The sequence below is a fragment of the Gobio gobio genome (assembly GCF_949357685.1).
Source record: "Gobio gobio genome assembly, chromosome: 2".
Lineage (NCBI taxonomy): Eukaryota > Metazoa > Chordata > Actinopteri > Cypriniformes > Gobionidae > Gobio > Gobio gobio.
In genome coordinates this window covers 73,093,940-73,113,816 of record NC_137098.1, presented here as the reverse complement: position 1 = coordinate 73,113,816, position 19,877 = coordinate 73,093,940, and the positions used below count along the sequence as shown (strand labels likewise).

General features: G+C 42.6%; 1 protein-coding gene across 4 annotated transcripts in view; it reads right to left on the bottom strand.

Annotated features, from left to right (window-relative positions):
- Positions 1-292: 292 nt before the first annotated feature.
- The window catches only part of slc12a6 (solute carrier family 12 member 6), a 40,994-nt gene continuing 21,409 nt past the window's right edge, over positions 293-19,877 (bottom strand). For 2 of the 4 annotated variants that reach the window (XM_079808100.1, XM_079808102.1), the window contains 3 exons: positions 17,803-18,023; positions 14,451-14,584; positions 293-1,366 (listed from right to left, as the gene is read on the bottom strand). In XM_079808100.1, coding sequence (XP_079664226.1) covers positions 1,275-1,366; positions 14,451-14,584; positions 17,803-18,023 — 447 coding nt within the window. In that variant the 3' untranslated portion in view covers positions 293-1,274. The remainder of the gene's footprint in view (positions 1,367-14,450; positions 14,585-17,802; positions 18,024-19,877) is intronic. The other 2 variants (XM_079808101.1, XM_079808099.1) reach the window with 1 other exon arrangement.

The window sequence follows — 19,877 nt, the reverse complement described above, 5'->3', positions numbered from 1 at the left end:
AAATACTGCGTAAATATAATTTAGTCCATAAAATCCCTTAAAAACACAAATTATAGAGTAAAAAATATGATCAAACTAAGATCTAGAAAATTGCAGAGGGTTAAACAAATAAAAAAGCATGCCTTCTTAAGTTAAAATTAACATTTGAGTAAAGTTCATACGCTTTAATAATTGAACTTTTACTAACCATGAAAAAGTCAATCTTAAATCATGCATTTGGTATCGCCAATACTGAATATTTAACTCAAATGACAATATATTTAGTATGAATTCACTAAAAACAAGACAAATGGTATTTGTAAGATGAATACAGTCCTGTTTCGAATCATTTATTCCATATTAATGTGGACATCATTGCTTATACATTATTTATAAGCCAATCAGGGCAATAAAAAACTGATTTAACCTGGTCCGATTTATTAATATCAAGTAATATTTGGAATTATTAGTGGGAGAAGCAGGAAGAACACAAAGTTAGCATGTTTAAAAGAGATGTATCACTGTGGTTTTATTACTGAATGTGATAAAAAGAGCAGATAACACTTGAGATTGAAAAATGACAAATTAATTCACAATCCCTGCACGTAAAGATAAGCAACTGATGATAAAAACAACAAGAACAACAAAACATATGCGTAAAACAGGAACGTCTGAACCCTCCACAGAGAAAGCAGGACACACACACACACACACACACACACACACACCCCGTGAGCCGCCGATGGATGTATTGCTACAGGTTCTCCATGCAGTGAAACTCGCACTCGTCATCACAGCACAAAACCAGGCCATTCCCGCTCCGAAATACACTATTTCCTCTTTTTTTGGGATGTTTTGCTGCATGAAAACAAGCTCTTTTTGAGACATTCAGCACTGAAATGACATTATGTTCATCTTCGGGGTTCCAGGTGCTGTTCTCGACACACACACACACACACACACTTGCCTGAAGCATCACACTAGGTCCAGTCTGAAGCGCTTCAGCCCTGAGTCCGTCTGAGGAACACGCGTGTGACCCGTGTGCTCTCCACCGATTGGTCCGTCTCATGTCCTGAAGGAGCGGTGTTTTGGGGAGGTGGTGGTGTGTGTGTGTGCAGATATTGCTGCTTTGGGTCGGGCCGGTGTGTGTTGACTGAAACCCAATGATGACGGCGCAGGCGAGACTCTCGTAGACACACTCAATGATAATCATAAAACACATGAGTCGAGCAGATAAAACATACGCATCCGTCTTGAATACTCTTTCCCGCCGGTCGATGGCGTGTGATTGGCTCTCAGGAGTAGATGGTGATGACCTCACTTCCTCCTCCTCTCACCAGCAGGACGCGCTCCAGGCCCTCCGTCAGCACTTCCAGAAACTCCATATCTGCAGGAGCCGGAGTCAAGGAGCACAACATTGCTTCATTTGATATATATATACACACCGATCAGGCATGACATTAATATGGTGTCGGTCCCCCTTGGATGACCTACACATGGATGGCAGAACCTTGTCAAACTCGCTCAAATCCTTACGCTCGGCCATTTCTCCTGCTTCTAACACGTCAACTCTGAGGACTAATGTTCACTTGCTGCCTAATATATCCCACCCACGAACAGATCATCAGTGTTATTCACCGGTCATAATGTTATGCCTGATCAGTGTGTATATATGTCACGTTCATGAATTCAAAGGGCTTTCTGCCACCTCATCACTCTGAGTGGATTATTTGTGCCGGAGAAGTTAAGGTCTGAAGTCATTCAATGGGGTCACTGTTCCAATATCGCTGCCATCCAGGAGTAAACTTGCAGATTAAAGCTCCACTGTGTGATATTTTCCCCCATCTAGCGGTGTAAAGGTATATGACCATCCAGTGAATATTAGTTTCTGTTCCTCTCAATTCCGATTTCTTTTCAACTCCTACGGTGGCCGATTTAGTCCAAGATTAACATGGCTTCCAGTTCGACCTCGTCCACATCAAGGTTATTATAGTTTTGCATTTTTAAATTAGTTTTTATTTTATTATCGTTTTCGATTTTGCAACAAATTTCAGTTTAGTTTTAGTTCGTTTTATAAATTATTTAGCTAGTTTTAATTTAGTTTTTATTTGGTAAACACATTTCTATTTAGTTTTTATATATTTAGTTTTAGTTTCAGTTTTAGTAATTATAGTTTAGCAGATTTACCAGAACGCAGTGTAGAGACCAAATCAAGATTTTTAATTTCGGCAAAGTTTAATGTTTGCACCGATTAGAGTTTACTCTAATGCAGACATCTTAATAATATAAATAAAATAATGGAATACAGATTGTTTTATTTAATGCCATGTCAGCAGCTAAGGCTATATTCATGGCAAAAATGTAATTACAAAAATACAAATATCATATAAATATATTAAAACTAAGCAAACAAACACACGTCATATACAAGATTTTTTTTTAAATCAAACTTATGATTAAAAAAAATCCAAAACCTTTTTATGCATAATCTTACTAAATAAGTTCTTAAGTGAAATAACTTAATAAAAGAGCATTATTGTTTTAACCCAGGACAGTCCAACAAAACATGTTTAACGGAGAGGGGAATCTACAAAACATGTTTAACGGAGAGGGGAATCTACAAAACATGTTTAACGGAGAGGGGAATCTACAGAACATGTTTAACGGAGAGGGGAATCTACAGAACATGTCTAACGGAGAGGGGAATCTACAGAACATGTTTAACGGAGAGGGGAATCTACAGAACATGTTTAACGGAGAGGGGAATCTACAGAACATGTTTAACGGAGAGGGGAATCTACAGAACATGTTTAACGGAGAGGGGAATCTACAGAACATGTTTAACGGAGAGGGGAATCTACAAAACATGTTTAACGGAGAGGGGAATCTACAAAACATGTTTAACGGAGAGGGGAATCTACAAAACATGTTTAACGGAGAGGGGAATCTACAAAACATGTTTAACAGAGAGGGGAATCTACAAAACATGTTTAACGGAGAGAGGAATCTACAAAACATGTTTAACGGAGAGGGGAATCTACAAAACATGTTTAACGGAGAGAGGAATCTACAAAACATGTTTAACGGAGAGGGGAATCTACAAAACATGTTTAACGGAGAGAGGAATCTACAAAACATGTTTAACGGAGAGGGGAATCTACAAAACATGTTTAACGGAGAGGGGGATCTACAAAACATGTTTAACGGAGAGAGGAATCTACAAAACATGTTTAACGGAGAGGGGAATCTACAAAACATGTTTAACGGAGAGGGGAATCTACAGAACATGTTTAACGGAGAGGGGAATCTACAGAACATGTTTAACGGAGAGGGGAATCTACAGAACATGTTTAACGGAGAGGGGAATCTACAGAACATGTTTAACGGAGAGGGGAATCTACAAAACATGTTTAACGGAGAGGGGAATCTACAAAACATGTTTAACGGAGAGGGGAATCTACAAAACATGTTTAACGGAGAGGGGAATCTACAAAACATGTTTAACGGAGAGGGGGATCTACAAAACATGTTTAACGGAGAGGGGAATCTACAGAACATGTTTAACGGAGAGGGGAATCTACAAAACATGTTTAACGGAGAGGGGAATCTACAAAACATGTTTAACGGAGAGGGGAATCTACAAAACATGTTTAACGGAGAGAGGAATCTACAAAACATGTTTAACGGAGAGGGGAATCTACAAAACATGTTTAACGGAGAGGGGAATCTACAAAACATGTTTAACGGAGAGGGGAATCTACAAAACATGTTTAACGGAGAGAGGGGAATCTACAAAACATGTTTAACAGAGAGGGGAATCTACAAAACATGTTTAACGGAGAGGGGAATCTACAGAACATGTTTAACAGAGAGGGGAATCTACAAAACATGTTTAACAGAGAGGGGAATCTACAAAACATGTTTAACGGAGAGGGGAATCTACAGAACATGTTTAACGGAGAGGGGAATCTACAAAACATGTTTAACGGAGAGGGGAATCTACAAAACATGTTTAACAGAGAGGGGAATCTACAAAACATGTTTAACGGAGAGAGGAATCTACAGAACATGTTTAACGGAGAGGGGAATCTACAAAACATGTTTAACGGAGAGGGGAATCTACAAAACATGTTTAACAGAGAGGGGAATCTACAAAACATGTTTAACGGAGAGGGGAATCTACAGAACATGTTTAACAGAGAGGAGAATCTACAAAACATGTTTAACGGAGAGGGGAATCTACAAAACATGTTTAACGGAGAGGGGAATCTACAAAACATGTTTAACAGAGAGGGGAATCTACAAAACATGTTTAACGGAGAGAGGAATCTACAAAAAAACATGTTTAACGGAGAGAGGAATCTACAAAACATGTTTAACGGAGAGGGGAATCTACAAAACATGTTTAACGGAGAGAGGAATCTACAAAACACGTTTAACGGAGAGAGGAATCTACAAAACACGTTTAACGGAGAGAGGAATCTACAAAACATGTTTAACGGAGAGGGGAATCTACAAAACATGTTTAACGGAGAGGGGAATCTACAGAACATGTTTAACGGAGAGGGGAATCTACAAAACATGTTTAACGGAGAGGGGAATCTACAAAACATGTTTAACGGAGAGGGAATCTACACAAAACATGTTTAACGGAGAGAGGAATCTACAAAACATGTTTAACGGAGAGGGGAATCTACAAAACATGTTTAACGGAGAGGGGAATCTACAAAACATGTTTAACGGAGAGGGGAATCTACAAAACATGTTTAACGGAGAGGGGAATCTACAAAACATGTTTAACGGAGAGGGGAATCTACAAAACATGTTTAACGGAGAGAGGAATCTACAAAACATGTTTAACGGAGAGGGGAATCTACAAAACATGTTTAACGGAGAGGGGAATCTACAAAACATGTTTAACGGAGAGGGGAATCTACAAAACATGTTTAACGGAGAGAGGAATCTACAAAACATGTTTAACGGAGAGAGGAATCTACAAAACATGTTTAACGGAGAGGGGAATCTACAAAACATGTTTAACGGAGAGGGGAATCTACAAAACATGTTTAACGGAGAGGGGAATCTACAAAACATGTTTAACGGAGAGGGGAATCTACAAAACATGTTTAACGGAGAGGGGAATCTACAAAACATGTTTAACGGAGAGGGGAATCTACAAAACATGTTTAACGGAGAGGGGAATCTACAAAACATGTTTAACGGAGAGGGGAATCTACAAAACATGTTTAACGGAGAGGGGAATCTACAAAACATGTTTAACGGAGAGGGGAATCTACAAAACATGTTTAACGGAGAGGGGAATCTACAAAACATGTTTAACGGAGAGGGGAATCTACAAAACATGTTTAACGGAGAGAGGAATCTACAGAACATGTTTAACGGAGAGGGGAATCTACAAAACATGTTTAACGGAGAGGGGAATCTACAGAACATGTTTAACGGAGAGGGGAATCTACAAAACATGTTTAACGGAGAGGGGAATCTACAAAACATGTTTAACGGAGAGGGGAATCTACAAAACATGTTTAACGGAGAGGGGAATCTACAGAACATGTTTAACGGAGAGGGGAATCTACAGAACATGTTTAACGGAGAGGGGAATCTACAGAACATGTTTAACGGAGAGGGGAATCTACAAAACATGTTTAACGGAGAGAGGGGAATCTACAGAACATGTTTAACGGAGAGGGGGATCTACAAAACATGTTTAACGGAGAGGGGAATCTACAAAACATGTTTAACGGAGAGGGGAATCTACAAAACATGTTTAACGGAGAGGGGAATCTACAAAACATGTTTAACGGAGAGGGGAATCTACAAAACATGTTTAACGGAGAGGGGAATCTACAAAACATGTTTAACGGAGAGGGGAATCTACAGAACATGTTTAACGGAGAGGGGAATCTACAGAACATGTTTAACGGAGAGGGGAATCTACAAAACATGTTTAACGGAGAGGGGAATCTACAAAACATGTTTAACGGAGAGGGAATCTACACAAAACATGTTTAACGGAGAGAGGAATCTACAAAACATGTTTAACGGAGAGAGGAATCTACAAAACATGTTTAACGGAGAGGGGAATCTACAAAACATGTTTAACGGAGAGGGGAATCTACAAAACATGTTTAACGGAGAGGGGAATCTACAAAACATGTTTAACGGAGAGAGGAATCTACAAAACATGTTTAACGGAGAGGGGAATCTACAAAACATGTTTAACGGAGAGGGGAATCTACAAAACATGTTTAACGGAGAGGGGAATCTACAAAACATGTTTAACGGAGAGGGGAATCTACAAAACATGTTTAACGGAGAGGGGAATCTACAAAACATGTTTAACGGAGAGGGGAATCTACAAAACATGTTTAACGGAGAGGGGAATCTACAAAACATGTTTAACGGAGAGAGGAATCTACAGAACATGTTTAACGGAGAGAGGGGAATCTACAAAACATGTTTAACGGAGAGGGGAATCTACAAAACATGTTTAACGGAGAGGGGGATCTACAAAACATGTTTAACGGAGAGGGGAATCTACAAAACATGTTTAACGGAGAGGGGAATCTACAGAACATGTTTAACGGAGAGGGGAATCTACAGAACATGTTTAACGGAGAGGGGAATCTACAAAACATGTTTAACGGAGAGAGGGGAATCTACAAAACATGTTTAACGGAGAGAGGGGAATCTACAAAACATGTTTAACGGAGAGGGGAATCTACAAAACATGTTTAACGGAGAGGGGAATCTACAAAACATGTTTAACGGAGAGGGGAATCTACAAAACATGTTTAACGGAGAGGGGAATCTACAGAACATGTTTAACGGAGAGGGGAATCTACAGAACATGTTTAACGGAGAGGGGAATCTACAAAACATGTTTAGCGGAGAGGGGAATCTACAAAACATGTTTAACGGAGAGGGGAATCTACAGAACATGTTTAACGGAGAGGGGAATCTACAAAACATGTTTAACGGAGAGGGGAATCTACAAAACATGTTTAACGGAGAGGGGAATCTACAAAACATGTTTAACGGAGAGGGGAATCTACAGAACATGTTTAACGGAGAGGGGAATCTACAAAACATGTTTAACGGAGAGGGGAATCTACAAAACATGTTTAACGGAGAGGGGAATCTACAGAACATGTTTAACGGAGAGGGGAATCTACAAAACATGTTTAACGGAGAGAGGAATCTACAGAACATGTTTAACGGAGAGGGGAATCTACAGAACATGTTTAACGGAGAGGGGAATCTACAAAACATGTTTAACGGAGAGAGGAATCTACAAAACATGTTTAACGGAGAGAGGGGAATCTACAAAACATGTTTAACGGAGAGAGGAATCTACAGAACATGTTTAACGGAGAGGGGAATCTACAGAACATGTTTAACGGAGAGGGGAATCTACAAAACATGTTTAACGGAGAGGGGAATCTACAAAACATGTTTAACGGAGAGGGGAATCTACAAAACATGTTTAACGGAGAGAGGGGAATCTACAAAACATGTTTAACGGAGAGGGGAATCTACAAAACATGTTTAACGGAGAGAGGGGAATCTACAAAACATGTTTAACGGAGAGGGGAATCTACAAAACATGTTTAACGGAGAGGGGAATCTACAAAACATGTTTAACGGAGAGGGGAATCTACAAAACATGTTTAACGGAGAGGGGAATCTACAGAACATGTTTAACGGAGAGGGGAATCTACAAAACATGTTTAACGGAGAGGGGAATCTACAAAACATGTTTAACGGAGAGGGAATCTACACAAAACATGTTTAACGGAGAGAGGAATCTACAAAACATGTTTAACGGAGAGAGGAATCTACAAAACATGTTTAACGGAGAGGGGAATCTACAAAACATGTTTAACGGAGAGGGGAATCTACAAAACATGTTTAACGGAGAGGGGAATCTACAAAACATGTTTAACGGAGAGGGGAATCTACAGAACATGTTTAACGGAGAGGGGAATCTACAGAACATGTTTAACGGAGAGGGGAATCTACAAAACATGTTTAGCGGAGAGGGGAATCTACAAAACATGTTTAACGGAGAGGGGAATCTACAGAACATGTTTAACGGAGAGGGGAATCTACAAAACATGTTTAACGGAGAGGGGAATCTACAAAACATGTTTAACGGAGAGGGGAATCTACAGAACATGTTTAACGGAGAGGGGAATCTACAAAACATGTTTAACGGAGAGGGGAATCTACAAAACATGTTTAACGGAGAGGGGAATCTACAGAACATGTTTAACGGAGAGGGGAATCTACAAAACATGTTTAACGGAGAGAGGAATCTACAGAACATGTTTAACGGAGAGGGGAATCTACAGAACATGTTTAACGGAGAGGGGAATCTACAAAACATGTTTAACGGAGAGAGGAATCTACAGAACATGTTTAAAGGAGAGGGGAATCTACAAAACATGTTTAACGGAGAGAGGGGAATCTACAAAACATGTTTAACGGAGAGCGGAATCTACAGAACATGTTTAACGGAGAGGGGAATCTACAGAACATGTTTAACGGAGAGGGGAATCTACAAAACATGTTTAACGGAGAGGGGAATCTACAAAACATGTTTAACGGAGAGGGGAATCTACAGAACATGTTTAACGGAGAGGGGAATCTACAAAACATGTTTAACGGAGAGAGGAATCTACAAAACATGTTTAACGGAGAGGGGAATCTACAAAACATGTTTAACGGAGAGGGGAATCTACAAAACATGTTTAACGGAGAGGGGAATCTACAAAACATGTTTAACGGAGAGGGGAATCTACAGAACATGTTTAACGGAGAGGGGAATCTACAAAACATGTTTAACGGAGAGAGGAATCTACAAAACATGTTTAACGGAGAGGGGAATCTACAAAACATGTTTAACGGAGAGGGGAATCTACAGAACATGTTTAACGGAGAGGGGAATCTACAAAACATGTTTAACGGAGAGGGGGATCTACAAAACATGTTTAACGGAGAGGGGAATCTACAGAACATGTTTAACGGAGAGGGGAATCTACAAAACATGTTTAACGGAGAGGGGAATCTACAGAACATGTTTAACGGAGAGGGGAATCTACAAAACATGTTTAACGGAGAGGGGAATCTACAAAACATGTTTAACGGAGAGGGGAATCTACAGAACATGTTTAACGGAGAGGGGAATCTACAAAACATGTTTAACGGAGAGGGGAATCTACAAAACATGTTTAACGGAGAGGGGAATCTACAAAACATGTTTAACGGAGAGGGGAATCTACAAAACATGTTTAACGGAGAGGGGAATCTACAAAACATGTTTAACGGAGAGGGGAATCTACAAAACATGTTTAACGGAGAGGGGAATCTACAAAACATGTTTAACGGAGAGGGGGGAATCTACAAAACATGTTTAACGGAGAGGGGAATCTACAAAACATGTTTAACGGAGAGGGGAATCTACAAAACATGTTTAACGGAGAGAGGGGAATCTACAAAACATGTTTAACGGAGATGGGAATCTACAAAACATGTTTAACGGAGAGGGGGATCTACAAAACATGTTTAACGGAGAGGGGAATCTACAAAACATGTTTAACGGAGAGGGGAATCTACAAAACATGTTTAACGGAGAGGGGAATCTACAAAACATGTTTAACGGAGAGAGGGGAATCTACAAAACATGTTTAACGGAGATGGGAATCTACAAAACATGTTTAACGGAGATGGGAATCTACAAAACATGTTTAACGGAGAGGGGGATCTACAAAACATGTTTAACGGAGAGGGGAATCTACAAAACATGTTTAACGGAGAGGGGAATCTACAAAACATGTTTAACGGAGAGGGGAATCTACAAAACATGTTTAACGGAGAGAGGGGAATCTACAAAACATGTTTAACGGAGAGAGGGGAATCTACAAAACATGTTTAACGGAGAGAGGGGAATCTACAAAACATGTTTAACGGAGATGGGAATCTACAAAACATGTTTAACGGAGAGGGGGATCTACAAAACATGTTTAACGGAGAGAGGGGAATCTACAAAACATGTTTAACGGAGAGGGGAATCTACAAAACATGTTTAACGGAGAGAGGGGAATCTACAAAACATGTTTAACGGAGAGGGGAATCTACAAAACATGTTTAACGGAGAGGGGGATCTACAAAACATGTTTAACGGAGAGAGGGGAATCTACAAAACATGTTTAACGGAGAGGGGGATCTACAAAACATGTTTAACGGAGAGAGGGGAATCTACAAAACATGTTTAACGGAGAGAGGAATCTACAAAACATGTTTAACGGAGAGAGGAATCTACAAAACATGTTTAACGGAGAGGGGAATCTACAAAACATGTTTAACGGAGAGGGGAATCTACAAAACATGTTTAACGGAGAGGGGAATCTACAAAACATGTTTAACGGAGAGGGGAATCTACAAAACATGTTTAACGGAGAGGGGAATCTACAAAACATGTTTAACGGAGAGGGGAATCTACAAAACATGTTTAACGGAGAGAGGAATCTACAGAACATGTTTAACGGAGAGGGGAATCTACAAAACATGTTTAACGGAGAGGGGAATCTACAGAACATGTTTAACGGAGAGAGGAATCTACAGAACATGTTTAACGGAGAGGGGAATCTACAAAACATGTTTAACGGAGAGGGGAATCTACAGAACATGTTTAACGGAGAGGGGAATCTACAAAACATGTTTAACGGAGAGGGGAATCTACAAAACATGTTTAACGGAGAGGGGAATCTACAGAACATGTTTAACGGAGAGGGGAATCTACAAAACATGTTTAACGGAGAGGGGAATCTACAGAACATGTTTAACGGAGAGGGGAATCTACAGAACATGTTTAACGGAGAGGGGAATCTACAGAACATGTTTAACGGAGAGGGGAATCTACAAAACATGTTTAACGGAGAGAGGGGAATCTACAGAACATGTTTAACGGAGAGGGGGATCTACAAAACATGTTTAACGGAGAGGGGAATCTACAAAACATGTTTAACGGAGAGGGGAATCTACAAAACATGTTTAACGGAGAGGGGAATCTACAAAACATGTTTAACGGAGAGGGGAATCTACAAAACATGTTTAACGGAGAGGGGAATCTACAAAACATGTTTAACGGAGAGGGGAATCTACAAAACATGTTTAACGGAGAGGGGAATCTACAAAACATGTTTAACGGAGAGGGGAATCTACAAAACATGTTTAACGGAGAGGGGAATCTACAGAACATGTTTAACGGAGAGGGGAATCTACAAAACATGTTTAACGGAGAGGGGAATCTACAAAACATGTTTAACGGAGAGGGGAATCTACAGAACATGTTTAACGGAGAGGGGAATCTACAGAACATGTTTAACGGAGAGGGGAATCTACAAAACATGTTTAACGGAGAGGGGAATCTACAAAACATGTTTAACGGAGAGGGGAATCTACAGAACATGTTTAACGGAGAGGGGAATCTACAGAACATGTTTAACGGAGAGGGGAATCTACAAAACATGTTTAACGGAGAGGGGAATCTACAAAACATGTTTAACGGAGAGGGAATCTACACAAAACATGTTTAACGGAGAGAGGAATCTACAAAACATGTTTAACGGAGAGAGGAATCTACAAAACATGTTTAACGGAGAGGGGAATCTACAAAACATGTTTAACGGAGAGGGGAATCTACAAAACATGTTTAACGGAGAGGGGAATCTACAGAACATGTTTAACGGAGAGGGGAATCTACAAAACATGTCTAACGGAGAGAGGAATCTACAAAACATGTTTAACGGAGAGGGGAATCTACAAAACACGTTTAACGGAGAGAGGAATCTACAGAACATGTTTAACGGAGAGGGGAATCTACAAAACATGTTTAACGGAGAGGGGGATCTACAAAACATGTTTAACGGAGAGGGGAATCTACAAAACATGTTTAACGGAGAGAGGAATCTACAAAACATGTTTAACGGAGAGAGGAATCTACAAAACATGTTTAACGGAGAGGGGAATCTACAAAACACGTTTAACGGAGAGAGGAATCTACAGAACATGTTTAACGGAGAGGGGAATCTACAGAACATGTCTAACGGAGAGGGGAATCTACAAAACATGTCTAACGGAGAGGGGAATCTACAAAACATGCATAAAGTTGAGTCTTCACCTTTAAGAGTCAAACTATGACCTATACGACAAACAATGGTCTGAGATTGAACAAAGAACCAAATAAATTCAACGTAAAAATATGAAAGTAAAAATGATAAATTCCAGACAAACTCATTCATATTAAAGATGAAATATTGTTAAATAATTAAAAGCTTATTTATTTAAAGATTATTTCTTCAGTAGTAAAGTAGGCTAGCAGTGTGACCACAGCCAAAGTCATCTGACTACAGCCAACACACACTGTTGTGAAGACTGTGTGATTAAATAATGAAGTGTATATGCTGTCTGCATGTGTGTGTGTGTGTGTCCTGGATTTAATTGTGACGGATGATGATATTATTAGTAGTAAATGATTTGTAAAAACAATGATAACACCTTTGAGCCTGTCAATATTATGTGAACATGAAATCTCAAACACACAGTAGGCTAGCACTGGCTACTATAGTTGCTGTAGCACCTGCGTCTCTCGTCGCGTATGTAACGGCGTTCTAAAAGCAGTGAGCTTAAATTCAACGTGCGTCTCATTACCTTATGTCATTTCCCATTTCACTGCCACGAAGGCATTCTTTGTGAGCAGCTGTTGAACAGGACTAGCGATGTGTGTGTTCACTGCACGCGTTGCGTCTCAGGACAGCGGTTAATCTCCTCAGCTCAGCCACTGCACGCGCTGTAGCTCCATATACACACACTCCCTCAACCGCCACAGGGCAGATTCTCCGCCACAGTAAAGAGAGCTTATTAAATACGAAAACTAATATTTATTTTTTTTCAGTAAGAGTTGTTAGTTTCAGTTTAGTTTTAGTTTTCATTTATTATGATTTTTTAATTTTATTTCAGTTTACGAAAATGTTTTTTGACCAATAGTTTTAGTCTTAGTTTCAGTTTACGAAAATAACTTTGGTCCACATTCGTCACGGTGCCATCGAGTGTTAAAACGCCAAAGGCGAAGCTTGAATTTACGGGTATGTCCCTCTTTGGCTAATGTACTTTCAAGATGGAGGAGCAACATGGCGACCCGCATTCAAACCCTCACCCGTATGTGTTTACAATGGCATATTATAAACTTACCAGAATACTTTATTACTTGAAAGAAGTAAATATACATTAATGAGCACATATATTTTTGAAAGAACTAAGTGTTTTTAGCTAAGAATAAACTAAAAAATTACACAGTGTAGCTTTAATAAAGCAATGATTCTGGTGGCCATGTATGGCTCGCGACATTCGCAGTTTCGTCTTGGCTTGCTCGACTTGCGTCATTGGTAAGACGTCTAATGGACCTCCTGATGGGTTACTTCAGCCGCTGGCTGTCCCTTCGAGACCCTGGTCCCACATTGCGCTAGATTTTGTCACCGCCCTCTAATGGCATGACGCTTGTTTTAACCGTAGTGGACTCACGAAGGCGGCAAATGTCATTCCCTTGCCCAAATTACCCTCAGCCAAGGAGACAGCGGTTACCGTTATTGAGCACGTCTTTCGGTTACATGGCCTCCCAATGGACGTGGTCTCCGACAGAGGTTCCCAATTTGTGTCCAAATTTTGGAGAGAGTTTTGTAGATTACTAGTGGCGACGATCAGTCTGTGTTCGGGTTACCACCCCCAGAGCAATGGTCAAACTGAGCGAGCCAATCAGGATCTGGGAGAGTGTTGCGATGTTTGGTGTCCAAGAACCCTTCATCCTGGAGCCAACAACTCTCTATGGTGGAGTACGCTCATAATTCACTACCAGTGTCATCTACATCTCCATTTGAGTGTAGTCTAGGTTACAGCCACCTATTTTAAAAGCCGGCTAAAGCCGATCGCCACCGGTCTAAGCCTCGCGTATACGTCGTGGGTCAAAAAGTGTGGCTTTCTACCAAGAACATTCCTCTCCGCTCCGTGTCTAATAAACTGGCTCCCAAATTTATCGGCCCATTCACTGTCACCAAGATCATTAGCCTCAAACTTACAACCTCAAACCTCCGGCGTACAGGAGAATTCACCCCGCCTTCCATGTTTCCAAATTAAAGCCTGTTTTCCGTTCTCATCTTAATCCGCCAGTCCCAATCCCCCCCCGCTGCGACTCGTAGATGGGGAACCAACGTATTGGGTTAATCGTATTCTGGACTCGAGACGGAGGGGGCGCGGTTTCCAGTATCTGGTGGACTGGGAAGGTTACGGTCCGGAGGTTGAGATCTTCTGTCTAATAAACAACCCTTTATTCTTGCTATGGTTTCCTGCCTCGTGGTTCCGCTACAATATGTGTGTTCAGAAGTGAAGGATACAGTTCTCGTCTCCGTCCGTGTTCCTGGGCGGCCCGGGCATGTTGAGCAGCACCAGCCGGGCATCATGGGACTTATTGACGATCACCTCGTTGAGTTTGACAGCGGTGTGCATCCGCCGCACGTTAGACTGATCTCTGAGACACACAACACATACATCACTTATTCAAACATTACTATCCATCATTATAATACAACAATATTATGTGCAATTATATTAATCATTATAAATGTGCTGATATAATAGTAATAAAGGATAATAATAATAATAATAAAGGGTGGTGTGTGTGTGTGTGTGTGTGTGTGTGTGTGTGTGTGTGTGTGTGTGTGTGTGTGTGTGTGTGTGTGTGTGTGACTCACGGTCTGATGTTGAGCATGTCCCTGAACCCCTCTGGAGTGTGTGTGTGTGTGTGTGTGTGTGTGTGTGTGTGTGTGTGTGTGTGTGTGTGTGTGTGAGACTCACGGTCTGATGTTGAGCATGTCCCTGAACCCCTCTGGAGTGTGTGTGAGTGTGTGTGTGTGAGACTCACGGTCTGATGTTGAGCATGTCCCTGAACCCCTCTGGAGTGTGTGTGTGTGTGTGTGTGTGTGAGACTCACGGTCTGATGTTGAGCATGTCCCTGAACCCCTCTGGAGTGTGTGTGTGTGTGTGTGTGTGAGACTCACGGTCTGATGTTGAGCATGTCCCTGAACCCCTCTGGAGTGTGTGTGTGTGTGTGTGTGACTCACGGTCTGATGTTGAGCATGTCCCTGAACCCCTCTGGAGTGTGTGTGTGTGTGTGTGTGTGTGTGAGACTCACGGTCTGATGTTGAGCATGTCCCTGAACCCCTCTGGAGTGTGTGTGTGTGTGTGTGTGTGAGACTCACGGTCTGATGTTGAGCATGTCCCTGAACCCCTCTGGAGTGTGTGTGTGTGTGTGTGAGACTCACGGTCTGATGTTGAGCATGTCCCTGAACCCCTCTGGAGTGTGTGTGTGTGTGTGTGAGACTCACGGTCTGATGTTGAGCATGTCCCTGAACCCCTCTGGAGTGTGTGTGTGTGTGTGAGACTCACGGTCTGATGTTGAGCATGTCCCTGAACCCCTCTGGAGTGTGTGTGTGTGTGTGAGACTCACGGTCTGATGTTGAGCATGTCCCTGAACCCCTCTGGAGTGTGTGTGTGTGTGTGTGTGTGTGTGTGAGACTCACGGTCTGATGTTGAGCATGTCCCTGAACCCCTCTGGAGTGTGTGTGTGTGTGTGTGTGTGTGTGTGTGTGTGAGACTCACGGTCTGATGTTGAGCATGTCCCTGAACCCCTCTGGAGTGTGTGTGTGTGTGTGTGTGTGTGTGAGACTCACGGTCTGATGTTGAGCATGTCCCTGAACCCCTCTGGAGTGTGTGTGTGTGTGTGTGTGTGACTCACGGTCTGATGTTGAGCATGTCCCTGAACCCCTCTGGAGTGTGTGTGTGTGTGTGAGACTCACGGTCTGATGTTGAGCATGTCCCTGAACCCCTCTGGAGTGTGTGTGTGTGTGAGACTCACGGTCTGATGTTGAGCATGTCCCTGAACCCCTCTGGAGTGTGTGTGTGTGTGAGACTCACGGTCTGATGTTGAGCATGTCCCTGAACCCCTCTGGAGTGTGTGTGTGTGTGTGTGTGTGTGTGAGACTCACGGTCTGATGTTGAGCATGTCCCTGAACCCCTCTGGAGTGTGTGTGTGTGTGTGTGTGTGTGTGACTCACGGTCTGATGTTGAGCATGTCCCTGAACCCCTCTGGAGTGTGTGTGTGTGTGTGTGTGAGACTCACGGTCTGATGTTGAGCATGTCCCTGAACCCCTCTGGAGTGTGTGTGTGTGTGTGTGTGTGTGTGTGTGTGTGTGTGTGAGACTCACGGTCTGATGTTGAGCATGTCCCTGAACCCCTCTGGAGTGTGTGTGTGTGTGTGTGTGTGAGACTCACGGTCTGATGTTGAGCATGTCCCTGAACCCCTCTGGAGTGTGTGTGTGTGTGTGTGTGTGTGTGTGTGTGTGTGTGTGTGTGTGAGAGACTCACGGTCTGATGTTGAGCATGTCCCTGAACCCCTCTGGAGTGTGTGTGAGTGTGTGTGTGTGTGTGTGTGAGAGACTCACGGTCTGATGTTGAGCATGTCCCTGAACCCCTCTGGAGTGTGTGTGTGTGTGTGTGTGTGTGTGTGTGTGTGTGTGTGAGAGACTCACGGTCTGATGTTGAGCATGTCCCTGAACCCCTCTGGAGTGTGTGTGAGTGTGTGTGTGTGTGTGTGTGTGACTCACGGTCTGATGTTGAGCATGTCCCTGAACCCCTCTGGAGTGTGTGTGAGTGTGTGTGTGTGTGTGTGTGTGACTCACGGTCTGATGTTGAGCATGTCCCTGAACCCCTCTGGAGTGTGTGTGAGTGTGTGTGTGTGTGTGTGTGAGACTCACGGTCTGATGTTGAGCATGTCCCTGAACCCCTCTGGAGTGTGTGTGTGTGTGTGTGTGTGTGTGTGTGTGTGTGTGTGTGTGTGTGTGTGTGAGACTCACGGTCTGATGTTGAGCATGTCCCTGAACCCCTCTGGAGTGTGTGTGTGTGTGTGTGTGTGTGAGACTCACGGTCTGATGTTGAGCATGTCCCTGAACCCCTCTGGAGTGTGTGTGTGTGTGTGTGTGTGTGTGTGTGTGTGTGTGAGAGACTCACGGTCTGATGTTGAGCATGTCCCTGAACCCCTCTGGAGTGTGTGTGAGTGTGTGTGTGTGTGTGTGTGAGAGACTCACGGTCTGATGTTGAGCATGTCCCTGAACCCCTCTGGAGTGTGTGTGTGTGTGTGTGTGTGTGTGTGTGAGAGACTCACGGTCTGATGTTGAGCATGTCCCTGAACCCCTCTGGAGTGTGTGTGTGTGTGTGTGTGTGTGTGTGTGTGAGACTCACGGTCTGATGTTGAGCATGTCCCTGAACCCCTCTGGAGTGTGTGTGTGTGTGTGTGTGTGTGTGTGAGAGACTCACGGTCTGATGTTGAGCATGTCCCTGAACCCCTCTGGAGTGTGTGTGTGTGTGTGTGTGTGTGTGTGAGACTCACGGTCTGATGTTGAGCATGTCCCTGAACCCCTCTGGAGTGTGTGTGAGTGTGTGTGTGTGTGTGTGTGTGACTCACGGTCTGATGTTGAGCATGTCCCTGAACCCCTCTGGAGTGTGTGTGTGTGTGTGTGTGTGTGTGTGTGTGAGAGACTCACGGTCTGATGTTGAGCATGTCCCTGAACCCCTCTGGAGTGTGTGTGTGTGTGTGTGTGTGTGTGTGAGACTCACGGTCTGATGTTGAGCATGTCCCTGAACCCCTCTGGAGTGTGTGTGAGTGTGTGTGTGTGTGTGTGTGTGACTCACGGTCTGATGTTGAGCATGTCCCTGAACCCCTCTGGAGTGCTGCAGCCTGAGGGTGTGTTGGTCTGGGTGTGCAGCAGCTGCAGGGCTCTGTCTTTGGTCCAGGTCATGTGGATCCGCCGGTGGTCTGCGCTCTTGTCCGGCGCGGCGTCGGTGTCCTCGTCGTCATCCGAGCCGATGCTGGTCAGACGCAGCATTGAGTTCCTGTCCTTCACCAGCTGAGCCTGCCAATCACAACACATATTCAAATGAGATCCAATGAGACCAATGAGAGCTCACTGAGGGCGGAGCTTCTGAGTGCAATGTTGGCTTGACTAAACCAGCTTAATCTCCTCTTCACACTTCCTCTTCTCCGCCTACACCTTACACACTACAGCAATCACTAGCAAAGCTTAGCACATGCTAACAACATGCTAAAGCTAGCGGTGTGTTAAAACACGCTAATGCATGTTAAAAGCAATGTCTTTCTCTCTTTCTCTTTCCACTTCACTAAATGTAAAGCGTTCACACAGCTCTGTCCCGACGGGCTTCCCTCTGTAGTGACCCATGTGACCTGTGAGCACTGCTGTCTCTCTAGGGTTCATCAGCAGACGCTAACACACACTAGACAGGGCTCCGGACTCAAGCAGCCATTGGCTCCTGTGGAGAATGCGGAGTTACGCCACATTGTTGTCACGCCGAGTTGCATTTCATAAGGGCGCCGCCATATTGGCAGGATACGCCATCCGTTGCCATGGTTACTTGAGGCGTTTCTGTCGTGTATTTTGGCGCTCAGACTCTGTAGCGTTGCTGCTGTTGTGATTGTCCTCAGATATAAGGTGCCACATGCTACCGGACCCAATCAGAACACAGATTTCAGTGCCACTTCAATTCAAACGTGCTTTTTGGCTGGTGCCGAGCCAGAGACAGACACGCTCAGCGCTCGTCACATATCACAACTATTCAGTGTTTTCAACCACATCATGTTTATTTCAGGTTTCAGACATTTAAATGCTCATGAGTCCTAGCAAAAACACACACACTGATGTCTATGGAAGCGGCAAAAACAATCCTTTCAGACGGTTATAACTTGACTACGTGTTTTATTCACATCAGATACACATTATATAGTGTCTATATAGTTTACTCTATTCTTCTCCCATAGATGTATCGATCGTAGATCGTAGTCGCCATGGAAACATTAAGACGATGCGTTCTAAAACATTAGCCAGAGAATATGGCCATATTTCTGCAAAATAAAGCTGAAGCTGGTGTGTAGCAGAGCAAGAACACAGACGACTGCTGTTATTACTGTAACTGTTATTAGTGTTAAACTAGGCCTGTTGTAGTTAGGTTAAATGGCTTTAGTTTTACTGTGAATTTGTGAAGTAAATTGTGTTTTGTATTTAATTATATGTATTTAATTTAATTATATCGCCAGTGGCGATCGCAGCAAAAAATATCACTCGCAACTAGACATGTGCCGGTATACGGTATATCACGATAATGAACATGCACAATATTGTTATCGTGGGCACTTCAAAATACTTATTTCTTACGAATTATTCAGATTTTTAGAAAGCACATTCACTCTCTGACAGCAGAAACGCAGCCTTTTCCCAGTAATCCTTGTAAAACAAAACTATTTACTACTGAAAACTTTTGAAAGGTTGAGAAATCTTCAACTTCTGCCGTTTGCAACACGAGTGAAGCGACGCGACAGAACCCACAATTCAGTTCGGCAACGCATGATGTCACCCATTCAAAGCAGATGAGAAGCGTTAACGCCAACGTGTGAATGCAGCATGAGGCTCTAGTATTTACCATCAGTTCATTCATTAACAAACTGACAATCACAAATACTTCTAAAGCCTGTATTAAGCGGAGTTTCAGCATTTAATAACACTATTCAAGTTGTAGCTGTATTATCTAATGGACCTGAGCTAACACTAACAGTTGCTTTTTTTAAACTAACATTATCAAAGAGGAATAACGTCTGTGAGAAATGCTGCTATTCGCTCTTTGTTTTAAATATTTGTTTACTTTATTCATTTATGTGTATTGCTTTATTGTATTTAAATGTTTGGTTCTTTTTGTTG